This window comes from Chionomys nivalis, chromosome 5 (genome assembly GCF_950005125.1).
Source record: "Chionomys nivalis chromosome 5, mChiNiv1.1, whole genome shotgun sequence".
Taxonomy (NCBI): domain Eukaryota; kingdom Metazoa; phylum Chordata; class Mammalia; order Rodentia; family Cricetidae; genus Chionomys; species Chionomys nivalis.
In genome coordinates this window covers 556,526-573,652 of record NC_080090.1, presented here as the reverse complement: position 1 = coordinate 573,652, position 17,127 = coordinate 556,526, and the positions used below count along the sequence as shown (strand labels likewise).

Here is a 17,127-nt window from a genome sequence, read left to right as displayed (position 1 = left end):
TTGGAATTATAGATGATTGTGAACCACCATGTGTGGGTACTAGAAATCAGACCGAGCTTCTCTTGGAAGAGCAGCCAGGGTGATTAGCCACTAAACCATCTCTTTAGCCTCTGCAAAAGTATTTTTTTAAAACTATGTAGTGTTTGATTCTGCCATGTAATCTACTTAGAATATTACTAAGCGTGATTTGTGTGTATAGTGCTTATGTTCAGTGTTGAAATTCTGAACTTTTCTGATTCTTGTCATTTTTAGCATCTGTAATTATGAACTGGGAGGAATTAGCTCCAGTGTCAAGGTTGGGTTTTAGATGAGGGATTAAAAAGCAAAATGGTTTTGTTTTTTGTTTTTTGTTTTTTTGTTGCTGTTGTTGTTGTTGTTTAAAAAGACATGTCATACTAATTTCTGACCTCTACATGAACATACAGAAGAAAATACAAACAAACAAATAAATAAGTACAACTTCTTTTTTTTTTTTTTTTGATTTTTCGAGACAGGGTTTCTCTGAAGTTGTTGGTGCCTGTCCTGGAACTAGCTCTTGTAGACCAGGCTGGCCTCGAACTCACAGAGATCCGCCTGCCTCTGCCTCCCGAGTGCTGGGATTAAAGGCGTGCGCCACCACCGCCCAGCTAAGTACAACTTCTTGAGGGTCCTGTGTAGAGCAGGCTCCTTTTGATCTCAACAAGTTGGGTTCAGTATTACTCTCCTTGCAGTCAGTCCTGTAACACAAATTCCTCCACTCCATGAGTATCAGTGGTTTGCCTTTACAGCTTCTTGCACATCAGCCTGCCTCTTACCCTAATTCTCCAGATTGAACTCAGTGCACTCTACATTGATTGTGGAGTTGGTTCTGCTCCCTTAGTCATCTGCCTTTCTCCTTCTTTAAAAAGTGATGCGCATGCATGAATCTTTAATGCCTCAAACAGAGCTCACTTTTCTCTCTTATTCAGAATGGCACCAAACCTCCACTGGATGAAGATGTAAATTTGGAAGCAGTTGCCAATGACCTTCGTTGCAATTGCTATACGTGAGTATTTAAGTCTCTGGTCTCTTACACTCCTCTGGAGTATAGTTTCTTCATCAGCAGCAAAGAAAAAGATGCCCATTTCTTAGGTTGGAAAAACTAATGAGGTTTCCTGTGTAGCACCTTATGTAGTGTCTGTCTGGCTCTTGTTGCTTCCTTCTCAGAGGACAGCTTACCTGTGCGTTTGGATGCTAAATTCCTGACATAGACTGTTGCTGTTGGTACTCAAGCTTCCCTGGCCACATTGTTACCCTTCACTGTTAGTTGTGCTTTCAGAATATGTAAAACATGTGCCTTTCACTAGATAGCATGTTCTTTAAGTACATCTGCACAATGGAGGTTAATCTGCATACATGTGCACATTGAGCCTTCAACAACAGCATGACACCTGATATTTCTATCATATTAAAGCCCTGTTGTTTGTCCCTAACATCTTTGGTACTTGGTATTTGCCCCTAGAGCAAGGGCCAGATAATACTGGACTTCCTACAAAAAAGTAAGGTGAGTCAGTGTTTCCATCGTTGAGGGCTTCAGCACTGTTGCTCAGCAGTGTAAACTTAACTTCCAAGAGCTAGTCGTGAATGGTAACATAGACACTTGATTATTTGATACCTGGAAATGATGTTTTGTTCGAAAGAATTTTTGTGGATCATGTTAAAGCTGAGTGTAGGAAAGCTCCAGGCAACACTGATGTTTCATTGCCTTCTTAGGACTATGCTGACCCAACCTGTGATTATTACTTGGAATAATTATATAAAGAAACTTTGTGTGTGTGTTGGGGGGTGTACACATTCATCCAGGTGTACAAGTGTCTGTGGGGGTCAGAGAACCTTAGGTGCTTGGGTGTTGTTTCTCAGAAGCCTCCTTGTTATTTGAGACAGGGTGGTTTTTGGTTTTGGTTTTGTTGTTGTTTTAAATACTGGAGCCCATACCTATTAGACTGAGCTGACTAAGCTCATCAGTGAACACCAGGGATCTGCCAGTCTGCTTTTGACTGGGTTTCTTTTTCTTTTTCCTTTCCTTCTTCTTTTTCTTCTTTTTTTTTTTAAATGTGGTTTTCATGAATTGAATTCACGTCATTGTACCGTAGCCTCTGGGTAGGTGTTTTATATCAACATTAATATCTATGGCTAAGTTTTATTTTTTAATTTTCATTGTATCATACTTTCCACAAATTCCTTTCTTTTAAAGGTTAAAAGTTCTCTAAATGAAAGCTAAAAGCTTTTTCCTGCTGTTCCTAGTCAGTTCGTCCCACCTTCATTCATTGTTTTTTCCTCATTGTTAAGTATATTATAATTGAGCATCTTTTAGAATACCTAAGAATGCCTAAGAACATGTCTTTTATTACAGGGGTGCAGACCTCTCTGCTTTGGTACGAGAAGCTTCTCTCTGTGCCCTGAGACAAGAAATGACCGGACAGAGGAGTGCGATTGGAACAGGTATGAGGCTCTCTGGGGTCTCTCCATTCTCGTTTATCAGTCTGGATATTTAACGGCCCTGCTGCCTTTCAGGTGATGCTTTTCAAGCATTTCGTAAAACAGTGTGTTGTAAAGATGCCTGTTGGATGAGACCTTTAGAAACTGCTGTGGAATATTATGTACACTCGACATGATAGTCGTTATTTAGTCCCTCTTAATAAGCAGATTGTATTCTGTCAGTGTACACAGTGATTAGATAGAGGCAGATGTGTTCGTTCTCTGCTGTTATCATGAGTTTGCTTCTTAACAATTTGGAAAATCTTAATTATTTTACTGAAATACAACCCACTTGCCTGTTAAAATTCAACCGAAATTGTAAAGAGTAAGAAATACCTAATTTTTCATATCAAGATTTTCCTTTGAAGTATAAAATCAGATGACAACTTTTATCGCTCAGTGACGGAGAATTTTCTTAGCATGTGCAAGGCTCAGGCTTCTTTTCCTAGCATCACAAAAGCCAGGAAGTCCAAAGACAAAATCCATATATTCTCTGATGGATGATATGATCCCTTTTCAACACATTTGTTGTTTACCTCACATTTTAATAGTATTTTCGGTGTTACTATTTGGGTATGTGTGGCCTAAAAAGATTCATTTGTGACCTGTATTCCAGCAATGCCTAGCCCTTACTCTGCCTAGGTGTCTCTGAGTGCTTCGTAGTGTACAGATGTGCTCTCATGGGAACTTCAAGTGTGTACTTGAGTTTAAAAGTCTCCTTTTAAACGTGTGTGTTTGTGTCTGTGGTGGTCAGGTGGGGGAGAAATGTGCACATGAATGCAGGTACCCTCAGAGATCACAGGGGCATTAAGATCCCCTGGGACTGGAGTTACAGGTGGTTGTGAGTCCCCTGACATGGGTACTGGGAACTGAATTCAGGTCTTCTGTAAGAGGAATGTGCACTTTTAATCCTGAGCCACCTCTCCTGCTCCACTTCCATGAATCTTAAAGCTAAATATTGTTATAGCAACATAGGCTTAGCATACTTAGATTTATTGGCACACATGCATATATTTATTAGGAAAGGGTATTTTTGGTTTTTGTTTACTAGATAATGTTAAGATTCAGTTATCAAAACTTCTTTTTTTTAGAAACTACATTCTGTTCCTTTTGGAAATTATTGATGATAGGCAAACTTAGAATATTTTATGGACAAAAATCAGAGCTTCATTTGGTTGTGTACCTGTAATCTTAATGCTAAAGAAGCCAAAGCAGAAGGATCTTAAGTTCATGGGTCACATGATAAGGCTCTGTTATATCTTCCTTGCTCCCACCTCCCACGCCATCATGTATGCTACTTTGTAAGCTGAATCTTACCACTTTCTTAGGGTATATTGGTGACTACAAGTTAGCAGGTCTTTTCTCATGTATTGGAGTTGCTACTCAATTTTCTGGTTGTTGCTTATATGCACATATAACGAATTCTGCCGTCTCTGCTTTGCTGTGGCTTTCATTCTTAGCTCCCTGGCCTTTAAGAGACTTTGTACCCTTGCCCAAACCATATCTAACCCTGCTGTCTAACTGATCAGTGACATGTTCAGCAACATGTAGTACTTTGTTTTAGGTAACTCGGTTATCCTAATATCTGTTTACTATTTTGAGTATAAATTGTTATTACTTAAGTTATCATGTTAACATTGTAAACCAAGTTATATTTTAACATTTAGCTATTTTATCACTTAACCTTATAAAAATTACAACCCTTTTAATCCAGTTTTGTGATATACATGTCTACCCTTAGTATTTTTATCTTAGAGAACATCTAGCCTTTGTTTCTCAGTAGTGTGATTTTGTGTTCAAGAATATACCCTAGGGTGGTAATACATGTTGCTAGTTATTTCTAGTTCTATTGGCCATCTCTACTTAAAATTCTACCTGAGACCACACTGGCCATTTTTGACTGAGCAGCCTAAACAGCTTGACTTCAGCTGTTTTTCTTCCATCCCAGTATCCCTAAGAGACAGAGTGATTCCCAGCAGTCCTGTTTCCCCAAATGAATGGAGAGATTCTCATTGACGCAGGGCTGGGGAGGGGCATATGTAAATGTGCTTGAATAGGTTCTCTGGTATCACCCGTCTCAGTCTTTCAAGTTAATGGGCTATACTGAGGTGTGTATTTGTGTGTTTCCTCCACAGGTGAGCTCAAGGTCAGCCATAAGCATTTTGAAGAAGCTTTCAGGAAAGTAAAGCCATCTATATCAGTAAAGGTGAGAAACTTTCCTCAGTGTCTTGAAAAGAGGACGGAAATTACATCTGTGAATAGGAACTTAGAAATTTTATTAATTTATTTTTTATTGAGCAGTGGTCTCTTTTTATATCCTAAGCTAGCCTCAAACTCATGAGCCTCCTGCTTCAGCCTTCCAAGTGGCAGAATTACAGACATGTGCCACACGACTCCTTCACTCACATGTAATAGCAGGCCAAAACTTTACCTGTCGTATTGTAAAATGGTATAGCTACTTGAAAGACCACAAAACATCTCTCAAATTTATTATTAAATAAAAAGCTTAGAAATTGTGTCTCTAATATGCTAAGTATAGGAATGTGTCTCTGTATGCTATTTATGTTACAAAGGTGAAATAATTGTAGTTTTGCTTATATTTCCAGAAGGAGAGGTTGCAGTATAGGAGAGGTTACAGTATAGGAGAGAGAAATTCTTTTGCCCTCTCTAAAATTTCATATATTTTGTTTTTCACGTTTACTTTGTGCACGTCTGCCTGTGCGCTCATGCCAGCCTGTTGGAGTCAGTTCTCGCCTACCACGTGGGGCCTGGGGTTAGTCTTAGGTCACCAGGCTTGGCAGCAACTGCCTTCATCCACTGGGCCATCTTCCTGGCCTAAGTATACATATTTCTAACACTTCATATGCATATTTTTTAACATTTCTGACCTTTTTGCCTATCCAGAAGGAAAATTTAATGGAATTGACTTTGTTTACTCATGGTTTTTGAATGTTGTTTGTTTAGGTTTGGGGTGTGTGTTGTGTGTTATTTTGATTTTGTTCGTTTGTTTGTTTTGGTATTTGAGACAGCCCAGGCTGATCTCCAACTTCTTGTCTAACTGAGGAAAACGTTGAATTTCTGATCCTCCTGTCTATACCTCCCAGTGATGACATTACAGACATATGCCACCACATACTTCGCTTTATGTGGTGCTAGAGGTTAAAGTCAGGGCTTTGTGTCTACCAGGCAACCAGTCTGCCAGAAGAGCTACATTCCCAGTCTGTGTCTGGTTTTCGAGGCAGGGTTTTACTCTGGCCCGGGCTGCCTTGAGCTCATGATGATTCTCTGTTGAGACTCCTGAGTGTGAGATTGTAGGCATGAGCCATCCCACCTAGCAAAATCAGCTTTTTTAAAATAGATTTTTCTTTTTTTCTTTACATTTATTTGTGTGTGTGTTTTGGCATTGGGGGTTGAGGGGCTGGGGGAGTAATACCCGTACCACAGCAAGCAAGCAAAAGTCAGATGTCTTAAGAGTTGTGTCTTCCTCTCATGCGGACTGTAGGATTGAACTCGGGTTGTTGGGTCTGGCAGTAAGCGCTTTCATCTTCTGAACTGTCTTGCTGGCCCCAGGATATATTCTAAATAGCTGGAAGTAAACAGAACACATTGTAAGTTTTCCCTTGGGATAAATAGGTAGGAGTAGCATCGCCATCTAACTCTGGGGGAGGTCAATATGGTGACAGTGACCTACTGCATACCTACTGGATTGACAGAACTTTGAAAGACTGGCTACAGCCAGGGAGTTGAGGATGTGAGATGCTAGATGTCTCATATTTTTTTTCTGGAAGCTGGAACAGTCACATTGGGAGCCATTCTGGCAGTTTCTTGGAGTGTTAACACACTTTAGAAGCATTTACTCTCGTCTCCTGTTTCCCTCCGGACTCAGGGTACTTTACAGGTCAGTGTCTCCTGGCCTGGTTTGCAAACTTCCTGGACAATGATGGAGATTGTGGCACATCCTAGAAAGGAGCAAGGCAGAATCACTGGGTCCACAGTGCCATAGACAAGAGTCGTAAACAGTAGAGACTGTTTTCTCCCTGGTCTCAACCAGACATCTGAGATCAAGGTGCTGTCTTGTCAGAGTTCTGAGGTTTCCATCCTGCAGGTGTCGTCTTCGTCCTGTCTTCACATGTCCTTCCGTTGTGCATTCTGTGTGCAAACTTCCTCTTGTACAATATCCCCAGTCCTGTGGGACTGAGGTTTTACCCTAACCACCTCTGCAGAAACCCTGTCTGCGGGGACAACCACACGCTGAGGTCCTAGGGGCTAGAGCTTCAATATAGAAGTTTGCTGGTCACACGTCTTACCCCATAACTGATTGATCAGCACTATGTGGTGTTTTCTGTCCTCACAGGATCAAATGATGTATGAAGCTCTGCAGAGGTCCCTCAGTCAGTGACATTTGCAGTACCTGGCATAGAGGTGTCCAGTGCATGGAACTCACCAAGAATCACCCTTACTCTGAAGGGTCTGTTCTCAGCCTGACACAGATGACTTCATTGTAAGCATTTTATTTTCAAATTATTGAGACCCACCTGGAGAAGATGATATTTTCCATCTGACCAACTTTGTGGAAAAACTACCTACCTCTTCATTAAGAAAAAGAAAGAAAAGGGGACTGATAAAGCCTTTTTCAAATAAAATTTTATTTTGAAATATCTTGATCATATATAAAGTTACAAAAAACTTTTCCTGAGAAGTGGTCACCTCACTCCTCATCACCCCAGATACACATTCATGTAGGTTTTCTGTAAACCAGGATATTTTCCTATATAACCAACTGGTCAAAAACAATGAGACATTGCTACTATTATCTAGTTCCAGCCGTCTTTCTCAGCTGCTCTAATGTCATTCCTAGTAAAAGGGTCTAGTCTAAATTAGCTATTCCAGTGTGTTAAGTCTTCTAGTTCTCTTATAGTTTCCAACAGTTTTTTTTTTCTTATTGGGTTTTTGTTTGGAAACAGTTTGTATGTATCCTTGGCTTGCCTGGAACTTATATTTAGCATAGGCTGGCCTCCGCCTCCTAATTGTTCTGTGTGCCCCCAAAGCCAGCTCTTTCGGAGTTCATCGGTCAGTGATTGGGTTCACTTAGTTTGCATCTTTTTGAAGATAGAGTAATAAACTGCACTGTCTTGGGTGGTAATGTAATTTCAGTATCACTTAAGACCATCACTCTGGTAACTGGATTCAAGTGCTTCTGATAGGCTTCCTTGTAGGAAGGTGTTTTCACCTCTTACATATGCATTCCTCCCTCACAAGATTCAGAGTATAATTTTTTTTTAATTTATCATTCATTTTCATGATTTGATTTTCAGATTGTCTCAGATTGTGTCTTTAGTGGATTTCTAAGATATTTTGTAAATGATTTTGTATCATGATTATTTCATCAAACCATTTAATTGTTGCTGTCTAAAACAGGTCTAATTACTTCATTTTCTTCCTAAGTTTTTATTCTATCTCATTGTACAAAGTCTTTGAGATTACTTTTAAGAATGTTATTGATGGGGCTGGAGAAATGACTTAGTAATTAAGAGTACATAGTGCTCTTTTAGAGGACCAAGTGTGATTCCCAGCTCAAAACTGCCTGTACTCCCAGCTCCAGGAGATCCTACACCTCCGGCTTCCATAGGCACCTGTGCTCACGTACATGCAACCCCCCCCCAACACACACTTTTTTTTAAAAAAAATAATACATATATATATATATTTTAATAAAAAAAATGAGATTGATAATGTGTTGACAAGATGGCCCAGCAGGTAAAGGTACTTGCTACCAAGCCACACAACCTGATTTTGATCCTGGAGACCCACATGGTAGAAAGAAAGAACTAACTCCTGAAAGTTGTACTCTGACCTCTGTGGGTGTGTCTCTCACACATACATATAAATATATAAATTGGAAAAATATGACTGAAATAAAATCAGGTTTACAAAGGTCAACAAGACTCATTTTTCTTGACTTCCGAGAAGTTTGCAGGTTCTAAACAAAATGACACTATTCAATGAAGGACATAAAGGAGAACGGTATTAGATCCCAGGAGACCAACAGAGGCTAGAAGAAAAACCAAACCAGGATCAGTAGAGGTAGATAATTGAGGATGATCGGGAAATTAGGAGTAAATGCCGGAAAGCCTTAAACAGTAAACCTGAGCAGTTGAGTCTGATGCTGTACTTACTACATGCCCAAAAGAAAACACCACCTGGCATATCAGAGGTCTTCTGATAACCAAATGCTGGGTCCAAGCACATTCTACTTGTGGTAGCCTGGACATAAATGCAGACCGTGTAAGGGCTGTGACACAAGTTGAACAGAAGTCAGTTACTGAGCAGAAAATAGATCCCAGCATTTCTGCAAATGACATTTTTGAACATGCTCTTTATACTGTTTGACACTCCTATGTGTTCTTATGGTGTTCTCAACTCAGTGAGGTCTGTTGACATCCTATTTTTTTATATCATTTTATAAAAATGAAGATTGAGATTTTTTTTCTATTTTTTGGGGGGGGGGAGGATTGAGACAGGGTTTCTCTGTAGCTTTGGTGCCCATCCCGGAACTAGCTCTCGTAGACCAGGCTGGCCTCGAACTCCCAGAGATCCGCCTGCCTCTGCCTCCCTCCCGAGTGCTGGGATTAAAGGCGTGCGCCACCACCGCCCGGCGATTGAGATTTTTCTAATACTACAGCCTAATAGTCTGGCTATCTAACTGCTGAAGAAAATCCATCCTACTGTTTAGAAACATCTGGAATTGCATCTATTGTCCTCACCAAAGATTTAGCCATCTTAAATACATTTTTGTAGCCAAATATGGTCCAAATATGGTGTCACATGCCTTTAATCCCAGCACTTGGAGGTAGACAGATGGATCTCCCAGTTCTAGACCAGCAAAGACTGTATCATGAAACTGTCTTTTATTTAAAAAAAAAAAAAAGTATATTTTGTGTCAGACACTGCTGACATGATGAAGGAGCAACCTCAGAAGAACTTTTTTGCCTAATTTGGTGTGGGCCAGATACTGCTAATTGTTCCTTGATACCCATTGTAATTTCCTTTCCCTTTTGTTAAGAAGAGCCTAGAAACCTGGGGTTAGTGAAGTTGTGGGTCGCAGAAGAGAGCATACTACCACCACATAGACTAGCATAGCCCCTAACTGCATTCTGGAGCATACTCTCAGATAAGTATAGCTCTCACCCCACATCCAAGAAGCTTCTCTTTGCAGCAGAGCCCATTACAGAAAACCACAACTGGCCATAGTGCAAAGATTAACTTGTTTGGTTCCCAGCCCAGCAGATACATCTACAGCACCACTCCTGGACCCAAGGCTCAGGGAATAGCAAGGAAGAGAGAGTGGAAGATTGTTAAGAGCCAGAAGATCAGAAGTCTGCTGTGAGATTGTGTCTCCTAGACACGACAAGGAAGCTACACCTGTGACACCCTAACAGTATGCTTGCCTAACAAGACCTGAACAATAGGCAGCTAAGGACTGCTGAGAGAGTTAGTCTCTCCCAGGGATGAGCCTCCCTAGTTGGTAATCCAATAAAAAGTGACCAGTCCTGAAATCTTAAACTGACCTAACAGATTGATAGGCTGTATTTGTGTGTGTGTGTGTGTGTGTGTGTGTGTAAAACAAAAGGCAAGCAGTTCAAGAGTGACTGGGGGTTGATGGGAAATGTCTGAGAAAGGGAAGGGGAAAGTGATATAATTTTTACAAAGTTAACTATGACCCAAACCTAACGATGATGTCATTGTAGTTTTTTCCTTTATAAATGCTGCATCCCTGAGCTTTGGATCAACAGTTCTTTGTGACAAGAGCCTGCTCTCTATATTAAATAAAGAACCCTTAGTTGGTCTTTTATATATATAGTGGTCTGTAACTTTCTTGTTTGGACTATAACAGATAAACTGCTGCTGGAAGCCCACAGCACCAGATCACACAGTTGGGGTAAAATCCTTCAGAGCCAGCTTTTACTGTTTTCAAGTTGATTCATCTCAGGTGTCCTGACCACTGCAGAATGTCACACATTAGATAAGAATTTCCTAAAGAGTTTAACCATGCAGGGATCAGAACTATGAGGTAGTAGGAATCCCAAGTCACAAGTCTTAACCTCCCTAGGATTTGAGTTTTAGATTATGAGGTAAAGAAGCAGTAGGGCAGTCTGGAGTGATAATGGCCTGTAATCCCAGCCTTTGTGAGGCTGAGGCTAGAGGATGTACCTGTTCCACGTCAATTTGGACTACATCATCTAGGCCTTCCTGGGCTACATAGTGAGACCCTGCCTCAGAACAAGAAAAAAAAACATAATGTAAAGCAAAATGAAAAAGTAGAGGTTTGGGTTGTTGTTGGTGGAGGTGGTGGTTTGTTTTGTTTCTTCATAGAAATAGCCTTTGAGCCAAGAGAACTTAGCATAGGTAAGGACTTGGCTGCACTTGGTTCCACCAGTGTCTACACAAAGGGAGCTAAAGAGGCCCTGGATTACCTTGAATAAAGACAACTTGGGCCTGTGTGATATGGTCGTCTGTTGTGAATGACTAACCTCCAAACCAAGAAACTGCCATTTGATGATTTGCCCATACAGGGGCAACTTGTGGTTAAGAATCTATGACCTCATTTACACACAGCCTGTCCATGCAGGCTAAGCAGATTAATTTAGCACTTACTATGTTCTATTAGCAGAGGCTGCTTGTTCATTTCCTGGCCACCTAGACCCAAAATAATCACACAAAAACTATACTAATTAAAACACCGCTCAGCCTATTAGCTCAGGCTTCTTATTAACTAACTCTTTCATCTTAAATTAACCCATCCCTATTATTTTGTATTTTACCATGAGGCTCATAGTTTACCGGTAAGGTTCCATGGTGGGCATCCGCCTTTCTCCTTCAGCAGCTACGTGGAATCTCCTTGATTCCACCTACTTTTCTCTATTTCTGCTTGGAATTCCTGCCTTGATCTATTCTGCTCTGTCATAGGCCCAAAGAAGCTAATTTATTGACCATGGTAACAAAACACATTTACAGCATACAGAGGGGAATCCCATATCACCTATCAAGCCTGACATGGTTTAGACAGCATCATTAGTTGGGGCTAGGCAGTGTTCCATGTGCTTTTAGTTCATTGAAGTTTCGCAACCTTAAGATGGCTGAAGACACCCACACTGAGTGCAAGCGTCTCAAGGGAATAAACCTCTAGCAGTACTTTCTCTTCAGAACACAGATTTATTATTAATCATGAAAGCTCGGCCTTAGCTTTGGCTTGTTTCTAACTAGTTCTTATAACTTAAACTAACCTATGTTCTGTCATGTGGCTCATTACTTTATCTCCGTACTGCCCATCTTGCTTCTTCCATGTCTGGCTGGCGACCATACCTTTCTTCTTCCCAGAGTTCTTTCTCTACCCAGAAGTTCTGCCTATACCCTTCTTTCTAGTTATTGACCATTCAGCTTTTTATTACATCACAGCAATACATCTTCACACAGTGTACAAATATCCCACAACATAAACCAGTCACCTGAGGTAGATGACAAACATTGAAGTATCTGCAAAGAAAGAAGAAAAGCTTTGGGAACAGAACAGCAGGAGACAGAATTCATTAAGTCTCAGCTTCAAGTGGAGGTGTAGACAGAAATTTCTGTTCCACCCAGTCCTGCAGTGGTTCAGTCCCAAAGAAACACCCAGAGGTTTATATTAGCTCAGGCTTATTATTAACTAGTTCTTACAACTTCAGTTAACCCATAATTCTTGTCTGTTTACACACGTGGCTTGGTACCTTTTCTTAGTGCAGTATTCTAATCTTGCTTCCTCTGCATCTGGCTGGTGACTGTGTCTCTTCCAGAATTCTCTTAGTCTGATGCCCCACCTATACTTCCTGCATGGCTACTAGCCAATCAGTGTTTTGTGTTTATTTGTTTTTGTTTTTCAATCAGTGTTTTATTAAACCAATACGAGTGACAAATCTGTACAGTATACAAAGCATTAACTCCTATCAGTTCCCCTTTTTTTCTTTTCAAAACAAGGCCCTGAATCTAATCTTTGTTTAACTTTTTTCCTGACCACTATAACAACTTGTAACCAACACACTAAACAAAGACAAACATCCATAACCCATCTTTGGAAATATGAGTATAGTTTTCTAGGTTACTTCCTGCTAACTAGGGGTGCTGGTAATCTTATGGGGACCTAAAGAAAATTTAGGATTATGCTTAAGTCCTGACTGGAGTATTCTTTGAGACTGGATCATCTCAGCCAGCAGCCTTGAAGCTGTTCTGGATGCAGAACTCAGAAGAAACTGCAACAGAGGTGCTTTGAAACATTGATCATCTGGTCCACCTGTTCCTATTGGAGATTATTTTCAGGGGGTCTTCCTTGATCAAACCTTATTTTTCTTAGCCAAGAATGAATCCACAGCAACTCATTTTCTATGGAAACAAAAGCAAAACCTCTTCTCCAAAATAATGTATCTTTTTACTTAAAATTTGAAGTCAAGGAATTTTCAAAACACATAGGTTGGATTAATCCATCAGCTTTTATAATCAAATGTCTTTTAGCAGATGTTGCTCCTTCCTCAGCAATCAAACAATTCAAAGACAACAATATACAGTATTCAGACTCTGTATATTTTTCATCTTTACATGGCTTTTTTTTTTTACTCTTTATTTTTTAAATTTTGTTTTTGGAAGAGGGTTTCTCTGTGTGTCTTTGACTGTCCTGAATCTCACTGTGTAGCTGTGTAGGCCAGGCTGGCCTTGAACTCAAAGGGATCCACCTGCCTCTGCCTCCCAAATGCTGGGATTAAAGGCATGTGCCACCACACCCAGTTACTCTATTTCTGTTTTTAAGGACTTTATCCTTTTTCTTTTCTCTCCCAAGCCTGTATATATTTTTAAACACACTGTAAACCGTTTAGAGGTTTTTGTTTTTGTTTTCCATCTGAATCTGTCTTTACTATATGTTTCTATATTTTTCTGAGCACATGAGTCTTTAGTTTGCTAAACAGCATGCTTAGGAAAAGTTGTGACTTTGGTGGCTGACTCTACCTCATTCCTTAATGTTTTGAGAATCTAGCTTCATGGTGGAGATATTGGCAGGAGCCACATTTATTGTCAGAACTCTGTGGAGTTTTATGTTCATCCCACCACCAAGAAGCCCAATGCCAGCTGCTCATAAAACCATTAAATTGTTTGGTGGCATAACCTCTTAAAATAGCTGTGAGGTTTTTGCCGCTAATGCTGAGTCAGGAAGACTCTCTTAAAAGAGCCACACCTCTGCTTGCCGATAGCAAACAGAGCTTATAGAGGAGGTAAGGGAGAGGGTTACCAAGAAGCTGCACTTGACTCTGTTCTTGTCTGTCTAGAATCCTTTTCTTGTTTAAGCTTTCTCAGGCTTTATGTGGAAATTCTTGCCAAATGTTTGGGCACCACTTGTAGATAGAAGTTTCTGTTGGGCACCAAATGAAGCACAATTAATAAAACTCAGAGAAATTAGGATTCAACTTGAAGATCCGAAAAGCAAAGCAACCAGGCATTGGCTCTTACCTCGACAGGCCCAAATGGTGATACTGCCTCTGGAATCTCAGAATGAGACTGTGGTAGAGAGCTGTTTTCTTTGGTTTTATAATCATTTCTAGGGCTGGGATTAAAGGTGTGCACCACTGATTAAAGGCGTGCACCAACCAGTTTCTATGGCAACTAGTGTGGCTCCTGGGATTAAAGGTGTGTGTTACCATTACCTGTCTGTAAGGCTGACCAGTGGGGCTGTTTTACTCTCAGGTCTTCAGGCCAGCTTCTACATGGGGCTTGCTCAGCTCCAGGTGAGGAGAGCAGAGAGAAGCACTGTGAAAGGCACTGAGAAAGCCTCAGAAAATAAGAGTACATTATACATCAGGAATTAAGTGTGTGTTCTGCATCAGGAATTTTTTTTTTTTTTTTTGGTTTTTCGAGACAGGGTTTCTCTGTGGTTTTGGAGCCTGTCCTGGAACTAGCTCTTGTAGACCAGGCTGGTCTCAAACTCACAGAGATCCGCCTGCCTCTGCCTCCCAAGTGCTGGGATTAAAGGCGTGCGCCACCACTGCCCGGCCTGCATCAGGAATTAAGAGTGTGTTCTGCATCAGGAATTAAGGATACCTTCTGCATCAGGAATTAAGGGTGTGTTCTGCATCAGGAATTAAGGGTACCTTCTGCATCAGGAATTAAGGGTGTGTTCTGCATCAGGAATTAAGGGTACCTTCTGCATCAGGAATTAAGGGTGTGTTCTGTATCAGGAATTAAGAGTGTGTTCTGCATCAGGAATTAAGAGAATGAGGGTAGTGGAGGGAGAGGTGGTTCAAGGACAAAGGCCACAAGACACAGAGGGGTGGAGAAGGAACAAGCCACTCCCCCCAAATCTCAACAGAATCAGAAGACAACACAGGGCTCCTCACTAAGCAGTTTGCAGTCTAACTGGGTAGAGATCCTGGGGTCTATAACACATACAGGTGCTGACTGGCGTAGTGATTTGTTCCTGTCACCCTCACACTTGGGTTTAAGGCTACCCTGGGATATAAACTGAATGCCACCTCAGTCTCAGATATAGAAGGGGGTCATGTCTAAAAACACTAAGCAAGTTTACAAACAAATACATTTGTGTTTGGAAAACCATCTCAGCACTGGACCAGCGTGCTGCAGGAAGCCATTTTGGAAAACCCGTGCTGAGTCTACAGATTAAGAAAGATTCCCTCCTTGCAGTGTTCATTTAGGAAACCCTGAGCAAGTGCCAGGTGTTTCTTCTTTGTGAGCTGGCCTGAGGAGTCCCTAGAAGTGTGTGTCAGCACCACAGAGTGCCATAATTTAGACCTGTGTCTGCACCATAGGCTGGAGTGGAGCTCTTGGTGCCAAATAGAGAGGCTTAGCTACCAGAGCTCCCGTGTAGGAAAGAGAAAGAGCAGCAATAGAAGACAAGGGAGTGAAGTATCAGAGCTGCTGTACCCTGCCACAACCACAAAAGCGTGAGGGTGCTGCGCCCTCTTGGGTGAAATGTTTGACAACTATCCTCTAAGAACCCTGGAGCCAGAAAGAGCACCCAAAGTGATAATGGGCACTGCCTGGCCCATGAACTGTACCATATGGTTTCAGGAAACAAATTCAGAGATCTATCCAGAAAGCTAAATACTATAAAGGATCCATTCTCATTAGAAGACACCAACTTAAAATAGCCAGTAAGTAGCACTCCTCCATGGCCTCTGCATCAGCTTCTATCTTCAGGTTCCTACCGTATTTGAGTCCCTGTCCCAACTTTCTTTGATGATGAAGAGTGTTGTAAACATAAAGGGTCCCAATTTACTTCTGGTCATGGTGTTTCATTGTAGCAATAGAAACTCTAAGATATACAGAGCCTAATTAAGTCAAAGACTAAATCAGATAGAGCAATTGAAATGTGTGCATATAGTGTTTTATTGTGTTATTCAGCCTTCTCTCTTCTTCCCTTTTGATTTCTTTTGCTATCTAACTTTGTAGATCATTTTTGTCCTTTCTCATATTCACCTCCTGTAACGGCGTAAATGAACGTCAGACAGAAGTTATAGTAAAATATTCAGCTTTAATTGGGGAAAGACTCACAGAAACCAAAGTTCCAGCGGAGAACAGGAAAGCAGAAGGGAAGGCGGGGAACATGCCCCGCCCTACAAGCAAGGTGATTGGCTGGGTCTCCCCTATAACCTCCTCTCTCTCAGCTATCAATTTAGGAGATGGATTGAAAACAGAATAAACTAGGCAGGCGGATCTCTGTGAGTTCGAGACCAGCCTGGTCTACAAGAGCTAGTTCCAGGACAGGAACCAAAACCACAGAAAAACCCTGTCTCAAAAAACAAAAAAAAAAAAAAGAAAAAGAAAAGAAAACAGAATAAACTCAATGAAGTAGAAAGAAATAATAAAGATAAAAATCAATGAAATAGAAGTGAAAAGAATAAGATAATCAATGAAACAGTTGATTTATTGAAAAGGTAAATAAGACTGACAGGCCCTTAATCAAATGAAAGACAGGAGCAAATCAAGAAAATTAGAAAAGGAGAGGATGATATTACTTTACAAGAGACATAACCCAATAAGCCCAGAGGGTCAATAAGGAATACCCTGACATCATGTATTCCAATATTTGGGACATCTAGAAGAAATGGATAAATGTGTAGAAATAGATGGCATATGAAAAATAAATCAAGGGTGTTTAAACAACTGAAGCAAATTAAAATGAGTAATAGAACTGAAGCAGTAATAAAAAGACTCCCCAAATAAAAACCCAGGCCTGAATAGAGTCACTGATTAACTCTACCAGGTCTTGTCTTTTGAAAAGAACTAATACTAATCTTCAAATAGTACGCAAAGCAAAGACATACTACCAAGCTCACTTTATGAAGTTAGTATTATTCAGACACCAAAACTGGTAAGTACCATCAAGATGATTATAAACTGATGAACCTTATGAATATGGATGTAAAACTTATCAATAAGTCAGACATGTGGCACATTCCTTTAAATGTAGCACATAGGAGTCAGAGCTCTGTGTTTAAAGCCAGCCTGGTTTACATAGTGAGTTACAGGCCATCCAGGGCTACAGAGTAAGCCCTGCCCAAAATCCGCAAAACAGAAATGAGACAAAACAAAACA

At 40.6% G+C, this 17,127-nt stretch overlaps 1 protein-coding gene across 3 annotated transcripts in view; it reads left to right on the top strand.

Moving 5' to 3' along the window:
- Nvl (nuclear VCP like) overlaps window positions 1–17,127 on the top strand; it is a 69,255-nt gene that overhangs the window by 44,667 nt on the left and 7,461 nt on the right. For 2 of the 3 annotated variants that reach the window (XM_057770512.1, XM_057770513.1), the window contains exons 20-23: window positions 948–1,024; window positions 2,372–2,460; window positions 4,632–4,702; window positions 6,851–10,331. In XM_057770512.1, coding sequence (XP_057626495.1) covers window positions 948–1,024; window positions 2,372–2,460; window positions 4,632–4,702; window positions 6,851–6,895 — 282 coding nt within the window. In that variant the 3' untranslated portion in view covers window positions 6,896–10,331. Of the gene's footprint in view, window positions 1–947; window positions 1,025–2,371; window positions 2,461–4,631; window positions 4,703–6,850; window positions 10,332–17,127 lie in introns of those variants that run through there. The other variant, XR_009057155.1, reaches the window with a different exon arrangement.